The 25,964-nt window shown below is 47.0% G+C and overlaps 1 protein-coding gene across 1 annotated transcript in view; it reads right to left on the reverse strand.

Moving 5' to 3' along the window:
- The window catches only part of SLC27A3 (solute carrier family 27 member 3), a 30,076-nt gene extending 4,320 nt beyond the window's left edge, over positions 1–25,756 (reverse strand). The window contains exons 1-8 of the mRNA XM_053368691.1: positions 24,808–25,756; positions 13,946–14,155; positions 10,812–10,970; positions 6,692–6,816; positions 5,435–5,629; positions 3,750–3,840; positions 3,434–3,632; positions 1,079–1,176 (exon numbers count right to left, since the gene is read on the reverse strand). Coding sequence (XP_053224666.1) covers positions 1,079–1,176; positions 3,434–3,632; positions 3,750–3,840; positions 5,435–5,629; positions 6,692–6,816; positions 10,812–10,970; positions 13,946–14,155; positions 24,808–25,741 — 2,011 coding nt within the window. The 5' untranslated portion in view covers positions 25,742–25,756. The remainder of the gene's footprint in view (positions 1–1,078; positions 1,177–3,433; positions 3,633–3,749; positions 3,841–5,434; positions 5,630–6,691; positions 6,817–10,811; positions 10,971–13,945; positions 14,156–24,807) is intronic.
- Positions 25,757–25,964: the final 208 nt, after the last annotated feature.

Raw genomic sequence — 25,964 nt, forward strand, 5'->3', positions numbered from 1 at the left:
GGAACAGGGGTTTGCTAACAATTCTCGACACTCTAAATGAACTACACTTCCCAAGATCCTTTGGGAGAAGCCATGATTGTTTAAAGTGGGGTTGTGGGGTGATTGAGGCTACAAACACACACAATTTGGAAACGTCCAGCAATTGAAGAAACACCGGGTATCTTCTGAAGGGTTTAGGAGGCAGGAGATCAAGCCATCACATAATTTCCAGAGTGGTTCAGTGCACAATCCCTCTTCCCAGGGGACTCTGGGAATTGTTGGGCTGTGAGAGAAATAGCCCCCTCAACAAACTACACTTCCCAGAATTCTTTGGGGGAAACCGTGGCTCTTTGAAGTGGTATCTGTGGTAAAGTGGAAGGTGTTCTTAGTCACGTCCATTAGCTTTGATGGGTCTACGCTGAGTAGGATGAGAAGGGGCAGGCTGACACCCTGGGACCATAGCTGTCAACTTTTCCCTTTTCTTGCAAGGAATCCTATTCGGAATAAGGGAATTTCCCTTAAAAAATGGGAAATGTTGACAGCTATGCCTGGGACACCCTCTACCCAAATCCCAGCCCTTTCCTGCACAGTGGTACCCTTGGTTTGCAACCGCTTTGGATTACAACTGCTTTGGATTACAACCATGTCAAACCCAGAAGCGTGTGTCCCTTTTTTGGATTACAACCCATTTTTTTATATATATATATTTTGGATTACAACCAATTTTTGAAGGGAGGCTCCACTGGCGAAAGCACGCCTTGGGTTACAACCTTCTTTGGTTTACAACCGGACCTCCGCAACGGATTATGGTTGTAAACCAAGGTACCACTGTAATATGGTTCCTAGAATTACATTATTTTTGTAGTTGGTTTGTATGCCTAATGTTTACTTTGATTACAGGACGCTCCATTTTATCTGTTAATTGTGTTTTATAGAACGTGGATGTTCTCTGGTGGTTAAAAAAAATGCTGTTTTGCTTAAGATGTTTTAACCTTAGAGTTCTGGTATTTTTTTTAAAAGTGGTATATAAACCGTCCAAATAAAGAAGTAAAATAATAATTTGAAAAACACATTCTAGAGCCCCTCATTTCAAGAGTACCTGGAACCGTGACACCATAGACAGTGACCTCCAGCAAGCTGTCCAGACTTCCCAGGATTTCGCCTACTTCTGTCGTGGCCACGTTCTCCCCTTTCCACCTAGGAAAGGGCAGGGAGAAAATAGAATTAAAGGGTTAAAGGGATGTGGAAGAATCTGGGGAATCGCAGGGCGTAGTCCCAGGAGCAGAGGCTGGCAAGGTGGCTCTGTGCCAGGCAAGGGAAGGGGATAAAGCAAGCATTACAATACGATAATAGAATTACAGAATTTGAAGGGACCTCAAGGGTCATCTAGTCCAACCTTGCGCAAAGCAGCCATCACAGCTAAAATTAAAAACGATAATGATGAAAAAGGTGGAGGATATAGACTCCCAGACCCACAGAGTTGGAGGGTTATTGTTCTTCCCTGATCGTCAAGTCCAATTTATTGCCCAACACATGACATTCTGAGCTAGGAGATGGCTGTCTGTCTGCTCAAAATCCACCCAGCAAATCAGAGCCCAACCTCCTGCGAGGTCATTGATCCCGTTTCTCTTGCTCTCAAAACGGGGGAATCTGTGGAGTAAATATTTGAACTGTTTGAAAAGCAATTGCAATAAACAGATTACGCTAGTAGGACTGCAAGAAGTTTTGTAAGGAGGATTAGGTGAAATATTGCAAGGAAGACTATGAAGAGAATCATTAGTTAAGGACAATTAAAAGTAATAAGAGAAATTAAGAAATGCAGATTAAGTGATAAAGAACGGAAAATCTTCAGAGGTAGTTGACGGAAGTCTAAAATATTGTATAAGATAAGAATGTATGTTAAATGACTGTTGGAAATGATATGTTAAAAAATTAATAAAAATGTATAAAAAATAATACAGTCATACCTCGGGTTACAGCCGCTTCAGGTTGCGTTTTTTCGGGTTGCGGACTGCCGAAACCTGGAAGTACCAGAACAGGTTACTTCCAGGTTTTGGCAGTCGGGCATGCACAGAAGCGCTAAATCATGCTTTGCGCATGCGCATGAGTGCCAAATCGCAAGCCGTGTGCGCACAGACACGGGTTGCGAACGCTGCGGGTTGCGAACGTGCATCCAGCACGGATCACGTTCGCAACCCGAGTGTCCACTATAATGGGGGAATCTGGATTCTAACTCCCATCAGCCCCCTGGCAGCGCAGCCAGTGGTTCATCAGGGATGATGGGAGCTGGGAGTCCAGCAAAACTGGATAGCTCAGTTGGCTAGAGCATGCTGCTGACAATGCCAAGGTTGCAGGTTCGATCCCCGTAAGGGACACCTGCATATCCCTACACTGAAAGGGGGTTGGGATAGATGATCCTTGAGGTCCCTTCCGACTCTACAATTCTATTAAAACATCCACATCGGTCACCTCTGCTTTGGGAGGTTCCTTCGCGGCTGTCCTTGTTTCCCCCTCCAGAAAGTTTTCTTTAGCAAAGAGTGCCCTCCTGTGGCCAGCTCCGTGTTGTAAATAGCGAGCCGACTTTCGAAAGCGGCTTAAGTTGAGAAATGTAGGTCAGGCCACACGGGGGCGCCTTTGCATCAGAAGACAGGGCAGCAGGGGAATGCAAAGCAGCTGGCGATTAAAAATAAGAGGAGGAGAGAGTCTGATGGGCAGCAGAAGCCCAGGACCAGCAAAGAAGGTGCTATGGGTGTTCTTAACATTTCCCAGTGGGTGCGTGGCAGGTGGGGTAGCTCAATGAAGAGGAAAATGCTTCCTCCAGGCAGCTTGGAATAGAAGAACAGGCCGGCCAGCAACTGGGAACAAAGGGGGAGAAAGGAAATAGACACCTAAAGGGAAACCGAGGCAGAGAGAAAGGAAAGGATGGAGATTCCTGCGAGGAATTTGAGGCAGAGAGGAGGAGAAGTACAGAGGAACAGCTGGAGGGCTCTGCAGGCCAGAGTTCAGCATCCTTCCCTCACAGTGCCAGCCAGATACTTTTTCTGGGAATCCCAGAAGCAGGAGCTGAGTGCAATGCTGTCCTCCACCTAGAGGGAAACTGAGGCATGGAGAGACGGTATCTTGACTCAGGGAACAAGATTTCTGAGGCAGTTTCCAGGTCAGTTTGAAACTTGCGAAGTCATCGCAAGGGAGTGAAGTGTCTCCAACCTCCTCACTTCCAATCCCACAGAACCCCAAAGCTCTCCTGCACGTCTCTCCTTGACATCCTCTTGACAAAGTTTAGACTGTAAGCTCCTGCAGGCAGGGACCTGCACTCTCTAAACCAGCGGTTCTCAAACGTTTTCCTCCGGGCCGCACTTTCGGAATAAAAACTTGCTCTTGCCACCCTCTTCAGATCCAGGAGTTCCTGACCCACAACTTCCAAGAGGAAAAGGAGGAGGAGGAGGAAACATACCGGAATGTGTCTCCGGTGCGATCCCAGAAACTGACGAAGCCGCGCTTGTCCCGCACCATCAGGTCACCGGTGTTGAAATAGGTGTCCCTGTTGGAAAAGACCCCGTGGAGGAGCTTGGATTCCGACAGCTCGCGCCCTCCGGCATAGCCCTGGAAAGGTGTCTGCGGAGTCACGGGAGAGATCAGAAGGCCGGGCTCCCCTGGCGCAAAAACAGAGAAAGACGTACAGTCAGCGACCTGGAAGCATGGGGGCGCCACGGTGGGACGGAAGGCGGCTCCCTCTCTGCCCCCGACTGAACGGACAACACCTTGCTCACCTCTCTTGACACGCTGGCAGCGTCCCGCCTTGTCCCGGAAGGGAGCACCTCGAAGCACGTCGTAACGGACCAGTTCGAAGGGGACGAACTTCTGCAGAGAGCAGGGGTGCAAGTGAAGTCTTTCAAAAAATACAATGAAATGGGTATGGGGGCTAAAGCATGGGATTCAGCTCCTGCCATCACCCCTGGCCTTTAGAGATGATGGGAGTTGGGAGTCCAGCAATTTCTGGGGGGGGGGGACAGGCTCCCACCTCCAGGCTCAACCCTACGTGGAGGTCCCTATGAAGCTTAAGCCCAGGCTATCTGAAAGTCTGTATCCTCACATACAGACCTGCCCAGGCTCTGAGATCCTCATGTTGAGGAAGTTGGAGAGGATATATTGATTCAACATTATCTCTCCTCACTCACACTAGTGAGCAAGCAGCAGAGCGCATTCCCTTGCACATTGCTAGAAGCGAGTTGATGGATTCGTTAAGTTAAGCAATCCGGTCTGGCTTGTCCAGACTGGATTGTTCCTGGTAAAATTCCCTCTTTATTTCCCTCATAAACAACACGACAGCCTTGTTTAAAGTACAGTCATACCTTGGGTTACAGACGCTTCAGGTTGCGTTTTTTCAGGTTATGGACCGCCGAAACCTGGGACGGGTTACTTCCAGGTTTCGGCGGTCGCGCATGCGCAGAAGCACTGAATCGCAACCCATGTGTGCACAGATATGGGTTGTGAACGCTGCGGGTTGCGAACCTGCATCCCAGATGGATCACGTTCGCAACCCGAGCGTCCACTGTAGTGGTAAAGTTTACTTACATTCAGTTCACAGTAGGATCCTGAAGGCAGGCTTTAATCTTGTGGTTACAATTACATTTGTAGTGAAAAGAAGTCTGAGCTAGGCCTCAGAGTCCCATATGGGTAGGCGGCCCAGGGCCCAATCGCCTTCTAAATCCGGCCCGCGGACGGTCGGGGAATCAGCCTGTGTCTACATGAGTAGAATGTGCCCTTTTATTTCAAATGCATCTCTGGGTTATTTGTGGGGCCTGCCTGGTGTTTTTACATGAGTAGAATGTGTGCTTTTATTGAAATTGCATCTCTGGGTTATTTGTGGGGCATAGGAATTTGTTCATTCCCCCCCCCAAAAAAATATAGTCTAGCCCCCCACAAGGTCTGAGGGACTGTGGACAGGCCCCCTGCTGACCAAGTTTGCTGACCCCTTGCTTAAAAAACGTAAAGGGACCCCTGACCATTAGGTCCAGTCGTGACCGACTCTGGGGTTGCGACACTCATCTCACTTTTTTGGCCAAAGGGAGCCGGTGTACAGCTTCCGGGTCATGTGGCCAGCATGACTAAGCCGCTTCTGGCGAGCCAGAGCAGCACACGGAAACGCCGTTTACCTTCCTGCCGGAGCAGTACCTATTTATCTACTTGCACTTTGACGTGCTTTCGAACTGCTAGGTTGGCAGGAGCAGGGACCGAGCAACGGGAGCTCACCCCGTCGTGGGGATTCGAACCACCGACCTTCTGATCAGCAAGTCCTAGGCTCTGTGGTTTAACCCACAGTGCCACCCATGTCCCGACCCCTGGCTTAGGGCCTCATAAATCTAAATCCGGCCCTGGCCTCAGGTATCCTCTTTGCCACATCCTGATGCCCTGCACCTGCAAACGCCACCTGCTTCCTCGGAGAGATGCTCACCTTATAGAGCCAAGAGGCACGGCCCACGGCCCCCACAGCCCCCGTGTAGTTGAAGAGGCTGACACTCCCTTCCGTCATGCCATAGGTCTCCACGATCGTCAGGTTCCCAAAGCGGCGCAGGAATTCACGCCAGACATCCGGGCGAAGGCCGCTGCCCACAGCCATGCGCAAGGTGTGCTCCCGGTCACTGGGGCTCTGGGAAGGAGGGAGGGAGGAGAAGGAATTAGCAGAGAGCAAGGAGGAGAATTCGGCCGATGCTTGGAAATGGCTCCGGGGTACATTCATTTGTAAAAAAGGAATATACAACGGGAAACACAGGAAGTCTAGTGTGTTTGTATGTATATGATTTTGCAGGGGGGATTTGTTTTTGTTTTTCCCCTCTTTGTTCTTTCTTTTTTCTGTTTCATTTTCTTCCTAGGTATATAAAATTTGTATATAATTTTTGTATACACGTTGGAAATTATATTATAGTAAGTCCTGTAATGTAATATGACAACGTTTACCGATGTAATATAAGAATGTTAACAAATAAATTAAATGCAATTTTTTTAAAAAAAATGGAAATGGCTCCAGGGGCCATGAGAAATAGGATCAAATCTCAAAAAAATAATACAAAGTAGTTAAAGGGGTGCAGGGACAGCTTAGCAGATCCCACAGGAGTTGATGATGATTGCCCCTGATTTGGGTGGCTTTAGAAGACAATTAGACAAGTTCATGGAAGATCAAATAATCCTGGGACCTATAGTTTGTTAAGGGTGTTGAGAGTTGTTGGGGATGTTAACACGAATAGCAGTCGCAAATATTGCAGTTGTTGTATATGGGATTATGATGATGATTGAAATTTAAATGAAATTAATAAGATGTTGGAACGCAGATAAAAAAACACCCATCAAACCATCAGATCTAGCATGCTGGGGGGCACCTGAATTATTTAATTTGGTAATTGAAAGATTGGTATTAGTAAATGTGTTATAATATGGTGTTGTTATAATGAGGCTATCACTGGGTTGTAATTGAAAATTAATAAAAAAAATTATTGTGAGAGTTGTTGGGGTGCCCCGCATAGAGCTACAATTCCCAGAGTGGTTTAAGCATCAATCCTTCTTCCCAGGAAACTCTTGAAAGGTCCCCCCCCCTTTTTTTTAAGAGTTGGAAGAGTCACACACCTCTCTTCAGATTTTGGAGGAGAGGGATGACCAGCTTGCGTGGCAATCCCTCCTGTCACCAGCAGAGGGCCTCCATCCCCCCAGCACTCACCTGCGGCTGATTGACCAGGTAGCGGCACAGCTCCCCAATGTACTGGAAGATGGTGACGCGGTGGCGCCGGCAGTCGGGCCAGAACTGGCTGGCAGAGAATTTCTTCTTCAGAACGCAAGTGGCCCCTGGAAGGAGATGGGGTTCCTTTAGAAAGAGATAGCGGCTGGGAGCCACAAGATGCCCAAGCATAACTCGCACCACCACCACTTTGTCATTTCTTTTTCTACGTTTTAAAGCAAGTTTCTAGTCCTTATTACTTACTGCACTTTTTTATTTCAAAGGAAGTTTCTAGCCCTCATTATTTATTGCACTTTCTTTCCTTTCTAAATTCTAAAACAAGTTTCTGGTCAGTATTTATTGCATTTTCTTTTATTTTTCAACTCAAAATCACGTTTCTGGTCATTCATTGCATTTGCTGGTTGTGTCATATTTTTAAAAAGCAGAGTGTGAAATGATGAAAAAAATTTGGTATTTAATATATAATGGACTGAAGAAACTTCTTAAGTACACATTCCCGGAAAAAAAGGAAGCTTTTCTATTAGGGACCATAGGGAAGGAAGTTAAGAAGGAGGACCATAAACTATTCCAATATGCTACTGCAGCAGCTAGAATACTGGTAGCTGAAAAATGGAAATTGCAGGAGACCCCAATGATAATGGAATGGCAGGCTAAATTTTTTGAGTATACAGAATTAGCTAAAATGACCTACAGAATTTGAGACCAAAAAGGGACAAAGTTTGAAGAAGAGTGGGGTAAATTTGTGGCATATATAAGATATAACTGTAGAAGTTTAAAGACTACAGCAGGGTTGATATAAATCCTGTGATGTGTATGGAAGGTGAATAAGAATCTACAAGAGAAGACAGATATTAAGAAAACCGAAGCGGGAAGGAAGGAAGTCTGGGCGTGAATATACGCAGTGTAAATAAGATGACATAAAATGATGACTGTAAAAGATTGTTTTATTTTGATTTATTTTTGTTTGTGAAAAATTTAATAAAAAGCAATTTTAAAAAAAGCAGAGGTCTAGCCATGGCTATTAGTCAGGATGGCAAAACAGAGCCTGCAAGTTCAAGGGCAGTCTACCTCTGAATACCAGAACGGTGGGGTGGTGCTAAGGAACAACGGAGGCCTATCTGTCGGTTTCAAGCCTTAGTCAGAGGAATTGGCCACCCTCCAGGTGCCCGGCTTGAATCCTTGTTGACTTCCCTGTCTGTGACTCCCGGCAAGATCAGGCGAGATCTCAATCGGCGATCCTCCTCAACGTGAGAAGAACACACCACTCCTCCCCTCTCATCCCCAGGGAGGGGAGAGAGACAGACAGAAATGTATTTACATGCCTTTATTTCTGTCCTTCCAGCAGTACAGAGAAATCGTGACTGCACTCTCTTAACATCAACAGCAGAGAGAGAAAAACTCCTCCCATGTACTTCCAGTACAGATCATGTGACACTCTGAGCTAACATCCGGTGCTCAGTACACTGAATAGACTGTCCTTTGTTCCCACGGTGCAGTCCCAAAACATCAACATCCTGTTTGGCTTTCCAGCCACCTGGAGCTCGCTGCTGCATTGCTCCTTTTTCGTAACACTATCACCCCTGTGCCTTGCCTGGAGGGGCTTCCTTGGCTGTCCACGGCTGGAAGCAGCATACTGGGCTAGACTGACCCTCGGCCTGATCCGGAAAAGCACTTCTCGTCCCCACTTAGTGTGGAGAGGGAAATAGCCTAGCTGGTGGAAGCAAGGACGCCAGGGGGACTTTGAGCACCCAATAATCTGGAGTCAAAGGAGGGATTCTGTGTCCATTTTTTGAAGCTGCACAATTGCACCCAAGCAGCAGCAATCGGCCAGAAAATAAGCTGAAACCTGCAAATTGGGAGCAGTGCATCCTCTCTCTCTGATATCCTAACACTCGGGACTTGAAAGAGGTCAGGCTGAGTCTTTTCTGGGCAGCCCAGAAGTCAAGACTTTCAGCACAGGCATATTGAACTGGCTAGATTAATAGAGGCAATTAGAGACCACACTAGACAAGAATTTCAAAAAGCATGGGGGAAATGCAGAGAATACGTCACAAAACAGTGCCCTAAAATACATACCTGGACTTGTTTCAATTAATGTCTGCAGGAGACTTTGTGGATATTTAAGTTATAATTAGAAAAATCTTAATAATTACTCATAAAGGAAACAGCTTACAAGAAGTACATAAGGAGGCTAGATAAAGGATAAAGGAAGTCTTTTATTTGGTTGTTTGTAATGTTGTACGTTATGCTTATTGTATGTTATATTCATGTTTAATGAGGGTGGATTTCTGTATTGGGGTGGGGGGTTTATGTTATGTTGTAAATAAAATTTCCAATTAAAATTTAAAAGCTAAAAAATAGACTTTCAGCAGAGGCCAGGGAGGTCAGGACCACGGACAGCTCCCCGAATGTATGTGTCTCGCTCTCCAGAGCCAAAGGGTCAACCACAGATCGCGGACTGGTGCTCCAACATCTCGTGGAAAAGTATGCCTCAATAAAAGGAGAATCTCTTTATGCAGGTTTTATAGATTTTAGGTCCGCCTTTGATCTTATACCCTGAGAAAGGCTTTGGAAAAACCTAAGTGATAGAAATCTAGACAGACACATCTTGATTCTTATTCGTAGTTTGCATGAAAACACACAACTTCAAATCAGATGTGATCGGCAGGGGCATTTAACTAAGAAAATCCAGACCCACACTGGATTACAGCAAGGCTGCATCCTTGCACTCCATTTTGTTTAACTTTTATATTAACTCCCTAACTGACCCACAGCACGATACGATACGATAATCTTTATTGTCATTGTCCCATACAGAACAGCGAAATTGAAAAAATCTACATCAGACATTCAAAAACCAACAAGCCTTCTATCCCAGATATCCCAGCCTGCTTAGCCCCCTAAAAACTCTGATACTCCACAATTAAATACAATATAATCCCATAGAGACTACCTTAAAGGTAAAGAGACCTCTGACCATAAGGTCCCGTCATGGCCAACTCTGAGGTTGCGGCGCTCATCTTGCTTTATTGGCCGAGGGAGCCGGTGTACAGCTTCCGGGTCATGTGGCCAGCATGACTAAGCCGCTTCTGGCAAACGAGAGCAGTGCACGGAAACGCCGTTTACCTTCCCGCTGGAGAGGTACCTATTTATCTACTTGCACTTTGACGTGCTTTCAAACTGCTAGGTGGGCAGGAGCAGGGACTGAGCAACGGGAGCTCAACCCATTGCGGGGATTCAAACTGCCAACCTTCTGATCGGCAAGTCCTAGGCTCTGTGGTTTAGCCCACAGCGCCACCCGCGTCCCTAGAGACTACCTTACACTGTGTTTAAAACCAAAATTGCATTTGGGTAGAAACTGTTTCTCAGGGGGCTAGTCCTAGTCTTTATAACCCTGTACCTTCTTCCAGAAGGCAGAAGCTGAAAGAGATCATTTCCGGGGTGCGCACTATCCTGCACTATTTCTGCAGCTTTCTTATGACACCTGGAAGCGTAGATTTGATCCAAGGTGGGAAGAGTGCACCCAATTATTCTCTCCGCAGTCTTTACAACCCTGGACAGCACTGTTTTTTCCCTGACTGTGCAGCTCCCAAACCACACACACAGACCATAAGTTAATACACTCTCCACAGTACAATGGGAAAATGCTATCAACAGGTCCTTTGAGAGATTGTTTTTCCGGAGAATTCTCAGAAAATATAACCTCTGCTGTGCTCTCTTCGTCAGGTCTTTGCTGTTTTCTCCCCAGGTTAGATCATCTCTCAACTCCATTCCCAGAAATCGAAACACCGAGACCTGTTCCACACACTTCCCCTCAATAATGAGTGGCTGAATATTCAATTTACATTTCCTAAAGTCCACAATAATCTCTTTTGTTTTCTTAAAGTTAAGGAGTAAGTTGTTTTTCCTGCACCACTCCCCCAACTGCTCAACTTCCTCCCTACAGGCCGCCTCCCCCTCTCCAGCCGTGATTAAACCAACCACTGTTGTATCATCTGCAAACGTAATGACCCAGCATTTGCAACCACAAGCCAGCTTTCTCCCACCCACCCCCCAAAAAAGCCACTCCAAGGGCTCCAATCCACCAAGCCCCCGAACCTACCGAGGCCCAGAGTGCCGATGACCCCCAGAAGACTCCCCGCCATGTGGTAGAGGGGCAAGGCCACATAGATCACGTCCGAACGGGATGCGCCCACCAGCTGGTAGAAGCCCAAGCACATGATGGATTTGAGGTGGCTGATGCGAGCCGCCTTGGGGAGTCCTGGAACAGAGAGGAGGGAAGGAAGAGTTGAGCTGTTCCCTCTCCCTTTTTGTCTATTCTGCCCCCCCCCAATATTTCAGAACCAGACATTTCAGAAGTACAGCGCTACCTCGGTTTAAGGACAGCTCTGTTTACAAACTATTCGGTTTACGAACTCTGCAAAACCGAAACAGTGTCCCGGTTTGCGAACTTTACCTCGGTCTACGAACGGAAGGATAGCGGCAGCAGGAGGCCTCATTAGGGAAAGTGTGTCTTGGTTTAAGAATGAATTTGGTTTAAGAACAGGCTTCTGGAACGGATTAAGTTCATAAACCCAGGTACCACTGTACCTTATTATTATTATTGCTATGACTATTATTATTATTATTATTATTGGGGTGATCCTCTTTTGCATACCTGGGTAAGTATGTTATAATACGTGTTGCAGCGTGAAATGTTCCTGGTCAGCCACTCCCTTTTGCTGAATATTCCCTTCCACAACACTCCTCTCCTTGATTTTCCATTTTTTCCTTTTGGAGGTCAACATTTTCTTCAATTACAGGTAACTTGCAACTTACATGCATTTAACTTGTGCACATTCAGCTTTATACATGCTTGGCAATTTAAAAAAAAAAAAATAGAAAGAGGATGGACATCTGGTGGGGGACGGGGAGACTTTGGCAATCCCACCCACCAATGAACCCTATGTGCTTTGACTATATGGGATTTTGGATTTAGGCACTATCCTCAGAACGAGAGTCGCCTGTATTTCAGAAGCAGAAGCTCCAGAAGTTCCACATTGTAACTGTTGTTGTTGCTGCTGTTGTTTGGTGTAGTGGTCCTCTTTTGCATACTTGGATAAGTATAAAACAAAAAAAAAATTCCTTCCAGTAGCACCTTAAAGACCAACTAAGTTAGTTCTTGGTATGAGCTTTCGTGTGCATGCACACTTCTTCAGATACACTGAAACAGAAGTTGCCAGATCCCTCTATATAGTGAGAAGGTGGGGAGGGGTATTACTCAGAAGGGTGGTGGGAATGGGTGATTGGCAGATAGCTGTGATGAGCCTGTTGACGACTCTTAACGACTGCAATAGGTCTTACAGGAAAAAGCAAGGGGTGAGAAGGTGAAAAATGGCTTTGTCATGTATAATGAGATAAGAATCCAATGTCTTTGTTCAGACCAGGTCTCTCCATGGTTTTAAGTTTGGTAATGAGTTGCAATTCAGCAGCTTCTCTTTCCAGTCTATTTCTGAAATTCCTTTGTAGTAAAACAGCTACTTTGAGATCTTGTATAGAATGTCCTGGGAGATTGAAGTGTTCTCCTACTGGTTTCTCTGTCTTGTGATTCTTGATGTCCGATTTATGTCTGTTTATTCTTTGGCGTAAGGTTTGGCCTGTTTGTCCAATATAGAGAGCTGAAGGACACTGTTGGCATTTGATGGCATATACAATGTTAGACGATGAGCAATTAAATAGTGCATGCACACGAAAGCTCATACCAAGAACTAACTTAGTTGGTCTTTAAGGTGCTACTGGAAGGAAAAAAAATTTTTGTTTTGACTATGGCAGACCAACACGGCTACCTATCTGTAATTGGATAAGTATGTTATAACTGGGATACTGCAATGAAATGTTGCAGTGTAACATGTTCCTGGTCAGTGCGCCAAGGCAGACAAACTACCCTTTTGCCAGATGCTCCCTTCCATGACCCTGCTCCCCTGATTCCCCCTTTCCTCTGACATCCAGGCAGCATTCCACGGCCAATGAGCACGCTCTGTCCCCATTGAGCTTTCCTCATTTTTCTGGTGGGCATAATTCTGCAAACCTTGGGGTTCCCTCAAACCGGCTGGGACCTCCTGCTTATCCCGATGGATGGTGCTGTTCTGCCTTCTCATCCATATGGGAGCAAGTTCACTGTTAGTCCAGAAGCAAATGAATCGGCTGCTGGAGGAAGCATTTGCTTTGCATTCCCAAGGTTCCAGGTTTGATCCCCGCCATCTGCAAGTAGGGTTGGGATTGTTCCATATCTGAAATCCCAGACGGCTGCGGCCAGTCAGAATAGACAATACTGAGCTAGGCAGACCGAAGTGGTACAGTCCGGCACTTAAATTTCTGGACTGCACCACTTCTGCATGTGTGTGTTTGGGGCTGGAGACACCATTAGTTTCAGCACTTCTCCACTGGATAGATGGGGAATAAATTCCTTACAGGCAAATGCACTGATTACTACCATATTTTTCGATCTATAAGACGCACCAGACCACAAGACGCACCTAGTTTTTGGAGGAGGAAAACAAGAAAAAAAATATTCTGAATCTCAGAAGCCAGAACAGTAAGAGGGATCGCTGTGCAGTGAAAGCAGCAATCCCTCTTGCTGTTCTGGCTTCTGGGACAGCTGCGCAGCCTGCATTTGCTCCGTAAGATGCACACACATTTCCCCTTACTTTTTAGGAGGGAAAAAGTGAGTCTTATAGAGCAAAACATACGGTATTTACTTATTGTGTTGATATCCCCCCGTTTTCTCCAAGGAGCTCAAGGTACTTGGTTCTTCCCTTCCTGAATTCCAATAATAATAATAATAATAATAATAATAATAATAATAATAATTTATTTATTTATTTATTTATTTATTTATACTCCGCCCATCTGGCTGGGTTTCCCCAGCCACACTGGGCGGCTTCCTAAAAATATATAAATAAAAATAAAACATCAAACATTAAAAACTTCCCTAAACAGGGCTGCCTTCAGATGTTTTCTAAAAGTCAGATAACTATTTCCTTGACATCTTATTATAGGTTGGTTAATTAACCTGTGAGGTGGGTTGGGCTGAGAGGCCATGACTGGACCCAGGTCACACCTGGTGAGCTTCACGGCCGAGTGGTGGATTCGAACCCTGACCTCTCCCAGGTCCTGGCCTGACACTTTGACTGCTACACCAGAGGTGGCATAGCCTAGGTTTCTGCTGACTGTACAAACTGCCCAGTTGGACTATACCTGTGGTCCCCGAGGTGAAGATGTAGAGGCAGGTATCCGACAAGCTGTCAGGAGTGGAGAGTTCAAAGGGGACGGGCTCCTCAGACGCTTTCTCCAACAGATCCTGGAGCCCAGTCACATGGGGAGGATAGGGCCCCTTCCCCAACACCCAGACCGCAACGCCCATTTCCTCCAAGCTGGGAAGGATGGGCTCCACAGCTTCAAAAAGCTCTGCAAAGAGACAGAGAGACAGAAAGATGCAAGTAAGCGTCGGTATACAATGTTGGCTGACCAGGAATTGCTTAACTCAGCTAAGGCTGCGGCCTCCTCCATACGAACATTTAGGTGCTACGATACCATTTTAAACACTCCTGGCTCCCCACCCCCCAAAAAGATAATAATTCTGGGAGCTGTAGTTTGTTATGGGTGCTGAGTGGTGTTAGGAGACTCTCCAGTTCCCCTCATGGAACTACAACTCCCAGAGTTCCCTGGGAAGAGGGGCTGGTTGTGAAACCACTCAGGAAACTGTTGCTCTGTGGGGAGAAGGCGGGGGGTGTCTCTCAACTCTCAGCACCCCTCACAAACTATACTTCTCAGAATTATTGAGGGTGGGGGAGCCATGGCTGTTTTAAAATGGTATTATTTAAAATGGTAGCCACAGCCCGGGATGAAAAGGACCGTCTGTGGCTCATGAACTCTTGAGTTGGCTGTTAACTCCTGGATAATACAAAGAAATAGGATGAAACGTGGAGAGCTGCTGCCTGCCTGTGTAGACAACATTAGGTAAGCTGGACCAAAAGTCTGGCTCACGATATGGCAGCTTCCTATATGTTCCTATTTACTCATATCATGAGGACTGGAATCTTAACAATTATTTTTAAGGGTAGGCCATAGCTCAGTAATAAGAGCACCTGATTTGCTTTGAGAAAATGGTGAGGATTGAATTGGGATTTAGAAATTGAAGAAGAGGTATGGAACAGACTATGGACAAAAGCAACACATAAATCCATATCTGCAACAGACAGAGAAAGAGCCCTTAAAATCATACATGGCTGGTACTTAACACCTTGACGCCTAGCCTATATAGACCCAAACAGTTCTCCCATGTGTGGGAGTGGTTGTCTCTCTATAGAGACATATCGACACATGTGGTGGAAGTGTTCAAAAACAGAAATGTTCTGGGGAAATGTTTTTATAGAGATCTCTTTGATCACAAGGCAGACAGTACCAACGACTGGCTTTGCTTAACTTGTATAGTCAGGATTAGGGCTGGGTGATATCTGGTTTTCAACATTGTGATATATCACCAGCCAGTGTGATATACTGATATATCACAATGTCTGAAATAAGGATGGAGCTAGGAATCGGCTGGCTTCACGGTTTTCCCCGCATCATGATTTTTGCATAGCACACAAACACATATAACGATTTGTGATATATTGCCAGGGCAAAAATGATGAAACTGGTATCATGTTATGGCTTTCAAACCAGTTTTGGACAATATATCGCCCAGCCTTGTCAGGATATGCCATAAATTAGAAACAAAGAATTTGTACCCCATCTGTTAACCGCAGCAAGAAAGACCATTGCCAGGGCATGGGAATAACTGCAATTATTGATTTGAAAAGCTCTTATACGCCTTTATTTTCCCGTAATTAAGATAGCCATGCCACACAAAACGGGTATCATGATCTTCTAGATCTAAAATATCCCAATTTTTTAATGTACACCAATCTTTCAACCAGAGAAGACATGAGGCTTCATAATATAACTTCAAGCCCAGTAACCCGTAGGCACCTCTTTCTACAATATCTATTAATATCTTACGCTTTACTCTTGGTCTTTTACCCTTCCACAAAAATTTAGAAATTTCTTTTTGCCACTTATCAATACTGCTGATCTTTCCTATAATTGGAATCGTTTGGAATAGAAAGAGTAGCTTCAGTAAAACTATCATTTTAATTACCCAAATACGGCCCAAGAATGATAAATTTAACCTAGTCCATGTCTCCAACTGTCTTTTGATATCTTTCCAACAATTGGTATAATTATCTTCATATAAGTTAATATTCTTTGGTGTTATCCATACTCCTAAATACTTAATTTTTGGGGTAGATTTTAATTTGTATTACTTTTTCATCTGGCGACAGATTTTTAACTAATAGTTTTGTCTTGTTTAAATTCAATTTAAACCCCACGACTTTACCGTAACTACTCTTGGGGAAACCGACATGGAAATTGCAGGTAGCAAGAGGACGGGGGAAATATGGTAACTTTTACGGAAGTCTGGGGCGACTTTATAGATTATACAAATAATGAGGCATATGGCAGAACGGTGCCTATGGTCTACAGCAGAGCTTGGCATGCGTAAAGCACACATTTCAATTAGTATTTGTTGTTCTCCCCTCCTGCCTTTGTATAAACCCTGTAGAGCATCACCGCTGCGGATACAATATATCTTTTCATTTGAGGAAAACAGTCCAAGCGATAGAGATTATCGGGCATCCTTTCGTGTTTGTTAAGATTGCAATGATTTCAGCATATACACTTCCGACGAGGTTCTGCAGTGCATTCGGAGATGACTCTCCGATTGCAAGTAGGTGTTTTTATCTTTAATATTTATTTATTTATTTATCACCTGGCCACAGTGATCCATGCGACGGTCACCTCCAGGCTTGACTACTGTAATTCGCTCTACGCGGGGCTGCCCTTGAAGCTGTCCCAGAAAATCCAGCGGGTGCAGAATGCTGCAGCGAGGCTCCTCACGGGGTCTCTGCCATGGGAACATATTCACCCAGTGCTTTTCCAGCTGCACTGGCTCCCGGTGGAGTACAGGGTCAGATTTAAGGTGCTGCTTTTGACCTTTAAAGCCCTTCATGGCGTAGGACCCTCGTACCTACGGGACCGCCTCTCCCGGTATACCCCACGGAGAGCCTCAAGGTCCATAAATAGCAACACCCTAGAGGTCCCGGGCCCTAAGGAAGTTAGATTAGCTTCAACCAGAGCCAGGGCCTTTTCAGCACTGGCTCCGGCCTGGTGGAACGCTCTGCCTCATGAGACCAGGGCCCTGAAGGATCTGATTTCTTTCCGCAGGGCCTGTAAGACAGAGTTGTTCCGCCTGGCCTTTGGCTTGGAGCCAATTTGATTCCCTCCCCCTCTTTCTTTTTCCTTTCTCCTCCTGTGATGAGGCTGCATTTTAATATTTCAATATTTTAATGTATTTTAATCTTGTTTTTAAGTTGTATTCATTCAACTTGTTTTTATTATTGCTTGTTAGCTGCCCTGAGCCCGGCCTTGGCTGGGGAGGGCGGAGTATAAATAAAAATTATTATTATTATTATTATTATTATTATTATTATTAATAATATTAAAATGAGCACCCGATTTGCAGGCCCAAGGTCCCACGTTCAATTCCACCATCTCCAAGTAGCATTGCTTAGTGTCTCCTGCCTGCAGAGCCGCTGCCAGTCAGTGCAGGCTCTATTGAGTGAGCCGGACCAAAGGTCTGGCTCAGCAGAAGGCAGTGTTCTATACGGCCAGCTAACCTCAGTTTCCCCACTGAGAGCGAGGGCAATCTGGGCTGGCTTCGGCGGTCCCACTCCAACCTCCCTCGCTAGCCGGAGAACGCAGCCATTAGTCACGCACGGGGAAGGTCCATTCGCCGGCCTTTTGTCTCCGCTGCTGCCCCTGCCCCCACCCCAAAGATGACGACAGCCCTCCGCAAATTGAATCAACGCGGCAGGCAGCGGCAGCAGCGATGCGTTAATCCCCACAAAGGCCTCCCAGTTCCCTGCGATGTGGGAAGCAGGCTTTGCTTCAGGTTGGTGTATTAATTAGTGGTTCAAAAAGCAGCCTTGGGAGTCTTCTCACGCTGCAGGAGGACCGACAAAGGAGGAAGTGGTTTGTTGTTGTTTTGAATCCCCTTATTATCCCTCGAGAGTGCATTTGAAGCATGCAAAAGAGCAGGCTGCAGGATCCGGCTAAACAGGACCCATCCTGCTCTCACACCTTCTGGCAAGTCCACAAGGAAGACCTGAGCGCAACAGTAACTCTCCCCACCTGCAGCCCCCAGCCTCTCGTACTGAGGTAGACTTGCTCTGAAGCTGGAGGTTCTAGGCAGCCATTTTGCCTCCGGTGAGGCCTCCCTTCCATGAATTTGACTAGTCGTCTTTGAAAGCCACCCTGAGGCGGTTTTTGGCACCTTCAGAAGAGTCTGCTGGAGCTGGCCAAAGGGGGCCTATCCAGTTGTTGCTGCTGTTTCTTGAATTTATATAGTGCCCTGTACCCAGGGGATCTCAGGGCGGTTCACAGAATAAAATCAAGATCTAAAACCACAAAATACCTGCAACATAGCTCAGTCGGTAGAGCACAACTCTTAATCTCAGGCTTGTGGGTTTGAGCCCCGCGCTGCGCGAAAGATTCCTGCATTACAGGGGGTTGGACTAGATGACCCTCGGGGTTCCTTCTGCCTCTTATGATTCTATTATCCTGTTTTCACAGTGGCCAACCAGGTGCCCTAATGGGAAACCCGTGGGCAGGACCCGAGTTCAAAAGCAGCTTGTGGTTCCTAGCAGCACCTGTGGCAAATATTCTCCCTTCTGCACCCATTCTCTCCGTTTCAGACACACCGAAACAGGCCCCATAAGCCGATTTGCCTTACTCCAACGCAGCCCATTTATTAAAATGGGAATAAAAGGCATCTTTTTATGATGGCAACGTCCTTCGGAGACAGGCCAAACTTGAATACCACACTGGAAGGCCACAACTCCCCACTCCCTATCTCAAACCGATACCTTTATCTCTCCCGTTATAAAAAGAAAGCCTTGAGTTGGCCTGACTCAATCAGCCCCTCCTTGTTAAGCAAGTCGTGTTCACAGTGATGGCTATTTTTAACATGGATGCTTTACATATGTTCAGATGCAAGCCAAACACGTTCTCATATAATTTAGGTCTGTGCAACTTCTATCCAAATTCACTTCTTCTTTTTAAGGCAATTGTTTGTAATTGATGTGGTTTTATTAAAATTATTTCATTATGGCAGGCGTTGGTGCATCTGGGGTGTATGATTTATCAAGCCCCAACATGAAACTGAATATTTTGTGGAATGTAGTCCTGTTTGATCATTGAATTCTAACCTATCCCTTTCAAAAATGGGTATAAACATCTTTTTTTTGAGCATCTCCCCCCAGTTTGGAGATACATATGACCTTTGGCCTGCTACCCAACTCTAGCCTTGCTGATTCAGCTAATTATGATTTGATTAGGGTTTCTCAGCACCACATCAATAATCAATACCAGTTGATTATAGGTGAAAAACACCGTATCAACATTTTAGATTTTCAATGCTAGCACTTTGCAAGGTTTTTATGCCGTAACCTCATTTTATCTTCTTTTCTGTGGTGTTTAAGGAAATGTATTTGCTATGAGCCTGGAGAGACATCTTGGAACAGAGAATTTTCCCATGTGTGGATACGAAAAGGGGGTGGGGTGGGAGGCTAACTGTCCCTCTTAACTCTGTAATTGTTACAGAAGGAACTATGGTGAACAACTTCACGGCCAGCGTCAGCTACAAAGAAACCAGTCCAACAACAACTGTTGCGGTTGCATCCAACATTAGCCCTACTCAGAGTAGAACCGTTGCAATTAATGGACAGGACTAGCTTAGATGAATTCATTTAAATGGGCTTGCTCTGAGCAGAAGTTAATTGGAGGATGACCCTCTGTATAAAACTCTGGAGTCCCCGTTCAGAATTTCGGGTAGTGTAAAAGCTGTTATTTTGGGCCAAAGCGGATGAAATTTACAGGCGTGGGAGACCTTCCAGAGTTTTAAGGCGACTTAAAAAAAATTTTAGTAGTGGCTCCTATAGCCATATCTATTTCTCTAGCGCAGGGAGGGATGTCCAACAGGTTGATTGCGATCTATTGTTAGATCCCAGGGAGATTTTGGTAGATCGCGGTCGATTGCTGGGTCTCTTTCCTTAGTGTTAATAAAATAGAATCCAGCCTGCCCCCTTGCCCCGCCCTCCATTGTTTCACGATGGAGTTTACTCATTGAGGCTGTGTGTTTCCGCAGCGATCTGTTGATGAGTGGCTGTTCCCCTTTCTCCCTTGAGAATTCTCAAAAATCGGGGCTTTCCTCCTCCCTAAAAAAAATCCAGAAACTGTGACCTGAACCCCCCAAAAAGGGGGTACATCACTGCCAGTTTTTATTTCTGTGAGTAGATCGCAGACTCTTGGGAGTTGGCCACCCCCCTAGCAGTATGTATATCTCTATGTGTAATCCAATTTTATGTACACATAATCCAATCTCAGAGTCGACCCATTGAAATTAATCAATATGCCTAACTTGGATGAATTCAGCAGGTTGAATCCGAGTAGAACTTAGTTGGGAAACAACCCTTGGGAGGGTTAGCGTTAAGCGATAATTGCCCCTCAACTCGGATCAGCAGCCATTCCATCAGGCTATATAGGAGAGGAAGAGATTGGACCGCAGGGCCTCTGCCAAAAGACCAGCAACTTTTGGCTCCTCCTCTCCTTGAAATCTTTTTTTCTTCCCCATTTCAGCTATTCTTGACAAGAACTCCACAGCTAATAATAATAATAATAATAAATTTTATTTATATCCCGCCCTCCCCAGCCGAACCCAAGCTCAGAGCGGCTAACAACAGTAAAACGATAAAACATTCTAAAATAATTTCATTATAAAATTAATTCCAATCAAATCAAACTGGGGCTGAGATTTCTTTTTTCCTCCCCCCTCCCAAACCCGTTTTCCTTTTGTGCCGTGGCTCTTGGTGTGGAAACCCGAGAGCCGGAACGGTCTTATCGCTGACTTTTGCAAGCTGCTCTCGGAAGATACACACACAGTAAATGAAGAACCCTGCTAGATAAAAATTAAAAGTCCATGGCGTCTTGCATTCTGTTCCTCCCCCCGCCCCCCAAATCCCTGGCCAGAGGCTCCAAGGAACCCCACAAACAGGGCGTGGAGGCGTTTTGATCGCTGAAAGGTATTTATTGTGACCCCGCCTTTAAAGCTGCAAATTAACCCGAATTTATTTGGAACTGCACCACTCTCGTTGATGCAGCCTGCCCTGGGATAAAGGGTGAAAAATAATTATAATGCTAATTACAATATAATAATAATAATAATAATAATAATAATAATAATAATAATAATAATATCCTTCCCTGCTCTCTGCCCTCCAGTGTCTGGATTCAAAGGTAGACTGCCTTTGAACCTGGAGGCTCCACTCTTCTCAGCCATCATGATGGCTAGCTGCTCGTATCTAATCCATTATCAGTGATGCCTCGCTGGATCAGAGCAAAGACCAGCCTCCTGTCTCCAACAGTGAGCAGCAGCCAGGAAGCCTAGAAGCGCAGCCCTCCCTTGTTGTGTGTTCCTGGTATCCGGCATTCAGAGATAAACTGGGTCTGAACAGGGAGGCTCCATTCCTAATGGCAATGGCTGTTTGTGCCTTGCCCAGTCCAGACTCTTGTCTCACCCAGTTATCAGCCGGATGCCCTAATGGGAAGGGCACTAAGGCACGGCCAACAACTGCTATTCTAAGCTAGACACCCTCTGCATCTGGAAGTTCTCTTTAGCTAACTGTCCTGTATGGAATGTTTAAATTTCCTTAGCGGATGATCAGAAATAATCACTAAATGTGCCCAATATTTGCGTGCAATTTTTTAAAAAAATAAAAAATAAGGGGACCCATCTCCTAAAGCAAATATTATTATCATTACCTTTATAAATAATGATTATTTTTTTTGTACCCTGCCCATCTGACTGTGTTGCCCCAGCCACACTGGGCATTTTCCAACACATCATAATAAAACGTTAAACGTTTAAAAACTTCCCTATACAAGGCTGCCTTCAGATGTCATCTAAAGGTTGTACAGTGGTACCTTGGTCCTCGAACTTAATCCATTCCTGGAGTCCGTCCGAATCCCAAAACAGTTCGAAAACCAAGACGCATCGGACGTTTGGCTTCCAAAAAACTTTCGAAAACCGGAACACTTACTTCTGGGTTTTCGGGAGCCAATTTGTAGGTCAACTAAGCTGTTCGAGAACCAAGGTTCCACTGTATTGTTATTTATCTACTTGACATCAGATGGGAAGGCATTCGAAAGGTTTGGCACCACTACCAAGAAGGCCCTCAGTAGGACCTGATATGGGGGACCTATGGCCCTCCAGGGGCTCTTGGAACTCCATGTCCCATCAGCCATCATGGCCAACTATCAAGCATGATGGGAGTTGGAGTCCAGGAACATCTGGGAGGCCACAGGTTCTTTGCCCCTCTCCTAGATACATATCCCAGCCAATCAGGGATCACATATAATTACTGACTCTCTTTTTTCATTCAACATGCTAGCATTAGAGAAGAGAGCAATGTACCCAGCACCCTACAGAAAAGCAAAGGGTGACAAATTCTCCTTGCTATGGGGCAGAATGTCGCCAAACTGGTTGCATTGCGCCCTGGGTTGGGGGGGTAGAGGTGACACAGCCGCGCAGGACTGATTTGTCTGTATTCCTGAATAATCAGCACATTCTATCACCCTTAGCAATGGAAAGACCGGTGAAACAGCCACCCATCGATGAGGCTGCCTGTTGCAGCTCTGCGTGAGTCCCTGCACTGGGCTCGCCTCCTTGCAATCAGGCCCTATCAGGGACAGCTAATGCTGCCACATCTCTGCAGCGTTCCAGCCATTCCAAATTCAGAGACGCAGCACAATGGCCTGCTGTCAGAGGAGGCTGACTATCCTATCTCTGTTTGAGTTGCTGCTCACCTTCTTCCAAACAGTGTCTACAGGTGGAGGAGAAAAACAGGAGGGAATTGCACTCTCTCTGTACGCACAGTTAGAATATTCTCTCGTTCTTAAGGCAAGAGTGACAAAAGTACATGTTCTCCAAAGAGGGTGCCTGCCACGTCTCTGTAAGAGTAGCTTCTCTGGGCTCATTTCCTTTCAGTGTGTATGTGTGCAATTCTGAAACCGATGCGACTGTTGGCTTTTTCGCAGATTAGCTGGGCTGCAGAAAGCGTGCTGGGGAGACCACACATTCAAGAAACGCAAAAGTAACTTTTGCTTGGTTTAATAACAAATAACAAAAACAAAAACTTCTTTTACACTAAATTACATTATATCAATAAGTGGAACCCGTCCACCAGGGTACTGAGAGAGCTACTTGCTGCTCTTTATATACTATACCCAACAGCTTCATTAACACAACTTAACAGCACCTGCTATGCTGCTTCACAGCTGTAAAACTGGGTCATGTTATTTGCTCTGGCCCTTAAAGACATACTTGTGGAACAATAACGAAACCTAAAATTTGAAGAAACCATCCAACAGCGACTGGAACACTTCAGACATTCCAAACACAGAAACAGAGGATTTAAACGTTTTTGTATTGCTATGTTGTGAACCGCCCTGCGATCTTTGGATGAAGGGTGGAATAGAAGTTGAATAGGTAAATAATAAGGATTTGCCCCTGGAAGTAGCTGCCCACCGCACCTCTGGTTGCTACAGTGAGCTTTGAACCAGGAGACACAACCCCCAGGAAGCCAGAAACCAGATTAAAACCCACTAACAAGCAAGCAAGCCCATGTTTAGTGTGATCCTGAACAAACATGCAAATAAGTCGATCCTGCTATTCTCAGTGAGGAAGGGGCGCAGCACAATGGCAGATCATCTGCCCTGCATGCAGAATCACCCCGGGTTCAATCCACAGCACCTCCAGGTGGGGCTACGAAAGACTCTTCTCTGGAGAGCTGTTGCCAATTGATGGAGGCGACGCTGAGCTAAATGGACCAATGCTCTGACTCTGCAACGTAAGAAGTGCCTGCTGGATCAGGCCAATGGCTCATCTAGTCCGGCATCTGGTTATCACAGGGGCCCACCAGATACCTATGGGAAACCAGCAAGCGGGACCCGAACTGGCATTCAGAAGCATTGTGACCTCCAACTGCGGAGCCAATGTGGCTGGTAGCCATTCTTAGTCCTCTCCACCATTAATCCAATTCCCTTTTAAAGTCATCCAAGTTCATGGCCATCACTGCCTCCTGTGGCAGGGAGTTCCATAGTTCAACCCTGCGCTGCTTGAAAGAGGACTTCCTTTTATCTGCCCTGAAACTTTGAACGTTTGGCTTCATTGCATGCCTGAGAGTTCTAGTACTAGGAAAGAGGAACAAAGCCTTTTCCTCTATCCGTTCTCTCCATGCAGTGCATAATTGCATAAACTTCCATCGTGGTGCAGCGATAAAACCGCTCGCACATTTGCAAAGCTAAACAGGGTCTGGTACGGTTTCCAATTGGAAGGGGACGCTGCATTGACATTTCTGCATTGCAGGGAGTTGCACTAGATCAGGCTTTCCCAAATTTGGGTCCCCAGCTGTTTTTGGACTACAATTCCTATTCTCCGGTCCTGCTAGCTAGGGATGATGGGAGTTGTAGTCCAACAACAGCTGGGGACCCAAGTTTGGGAAACTCTGGACCAGAGTTCCACTACAATTCCAACTACAATTCAATGAGAAGACCCAAACACCCCAACCTTCCTCCATAAGGGAGTCACTCCCTCCCCTTGAACCCCTTGAGACGACAGCCTGACAGCTGCTGCCAGTCCGTGTCTACAGTACTGAGCTAGATGGACCACAATGGGTCTGATTCGGTCTAAGGCAGCTTCCTACGATCCCACGGAGAAGCGGTCTGATTTGGGAAGAGAGTGCTTAGCCCTCCCTACCTTCCCTAATAGGGGTTTACTCCCAAGTAACGCGAGCCTTGGATCTCAGCCTCTGCAGACCCCCAAAGTTCGCCAAGTCCCTTTTACAGACCCGAAAGAACAAATCGCGACGGGGGTGGGGAGTGGGGGGTATACAACTCACCGTGCGCCACCAGGACCGCCCTGGCGCCGCAAGTGCGCACGCAGTGGAGCAGCGCCCCTCGGCGGAGCGCGGTGCCCAGGAAAGCCGGCACGACGCCCAGCTTGGCCAAGCCGATCCAGGCCCAGATGAAGGTGGGTTCGTTGCCCACCAAGAGCGCCACCGTCTGGCCGGGCAGGAGCGGCGGCTGCCCGTCGGGCAAGCGGAGCAGCGCGTTGGCCACGCGGTTGCTCTGGCGCTCGGCTTGGCCGTAGGTGAAGCTGCGCTCCTCGAAGCGCAGGAAGACGCGCTGGGGCCGCGCTCGGCACAGGCGCCCGAAGCGCTGCGCCAGGCTGAGCGCGCCCGCCTTGCCGTGCAGGAGCCGTCGGCGGCAGCGCCAGGCGCGCACCAGGAAGGCCAAGTCGGCCAAGGCGAGCGGGCGCAGACGGCCGGGCAGCACGGCCAGCAGCAGCCCCAGCAAGCCGGCGGCGGCCAGCGCCAGCGCCGAGGTGAGCCACATCGTGGCGCGCCGGAGGAGGATGGAGACGACGGGGAGGACGGCGCGGCGGCGGCGATGGCTGGAGCTAGAAGAGGGCAGAGCGGCGGGAGGAGGGAGGAGGAGGCGGGCCAGGGCGGACCGCCGAAGGAGCCTCTGCCCAGCCCCGCCTCCGCTGCGAGGCCCGGGGAAGGAGGGGCGCCAGCCGCCCCTCTCCAGGCGCCCTCGGCGGCCGGAGGTGGAAGCAGCCCGAGGAGAGGGCCAGGAAGCAGGCCAGGCGGAGCTGGAAGCCGTCCGGGCTCGGGGAAGAAAGGGGCCTCTCCATAGCAGTGGCTGCTGGGGAAGGCGAGCCCGGGAGGCTGGCCGTCGGGGCTCCTTTTGGAGGGCTGATCCGGCAGAGGGGAGCCTGTCTCGCGCGCGCAAGTCAGTGGACAAGGCGCACGGCTGAGGAGAGCTTTCCATGCCACAAGCTGGCTGGTGTTGTGGTGGGATCCGTCGGGGTTCCCTTACTCCGGTTTTCGGACGCGGAGCACCATCCGGCAGAGACCATCATGCACACGTGTCGGATAGATTTCATGGAGGTCCGTCTAGAGCCAATTGGGCTAAATGATGGCTAAATGGAGCCTCTCGCCTCAGGGGCAGTCTACCTCCACGGGTCAGAGGAGGGGAGCAGGGGTGCCTTCAC

The sequence above is a fragment of the Podarcis raffonei genome, chromosome 16 (assembly GCF_027172205.1).
Source record: "Podarcis raffonei isolate rPodRaf1 chromosome 16, rPodRaf1.pri, whole genome shotgun sequence".
Classification (NCBI taxonomy): Eukaryota; Metazoa; Chordata; class Lepidosauria; order Squamata; family Lacertidae; genus Podarcis; species Podarcis raffonei.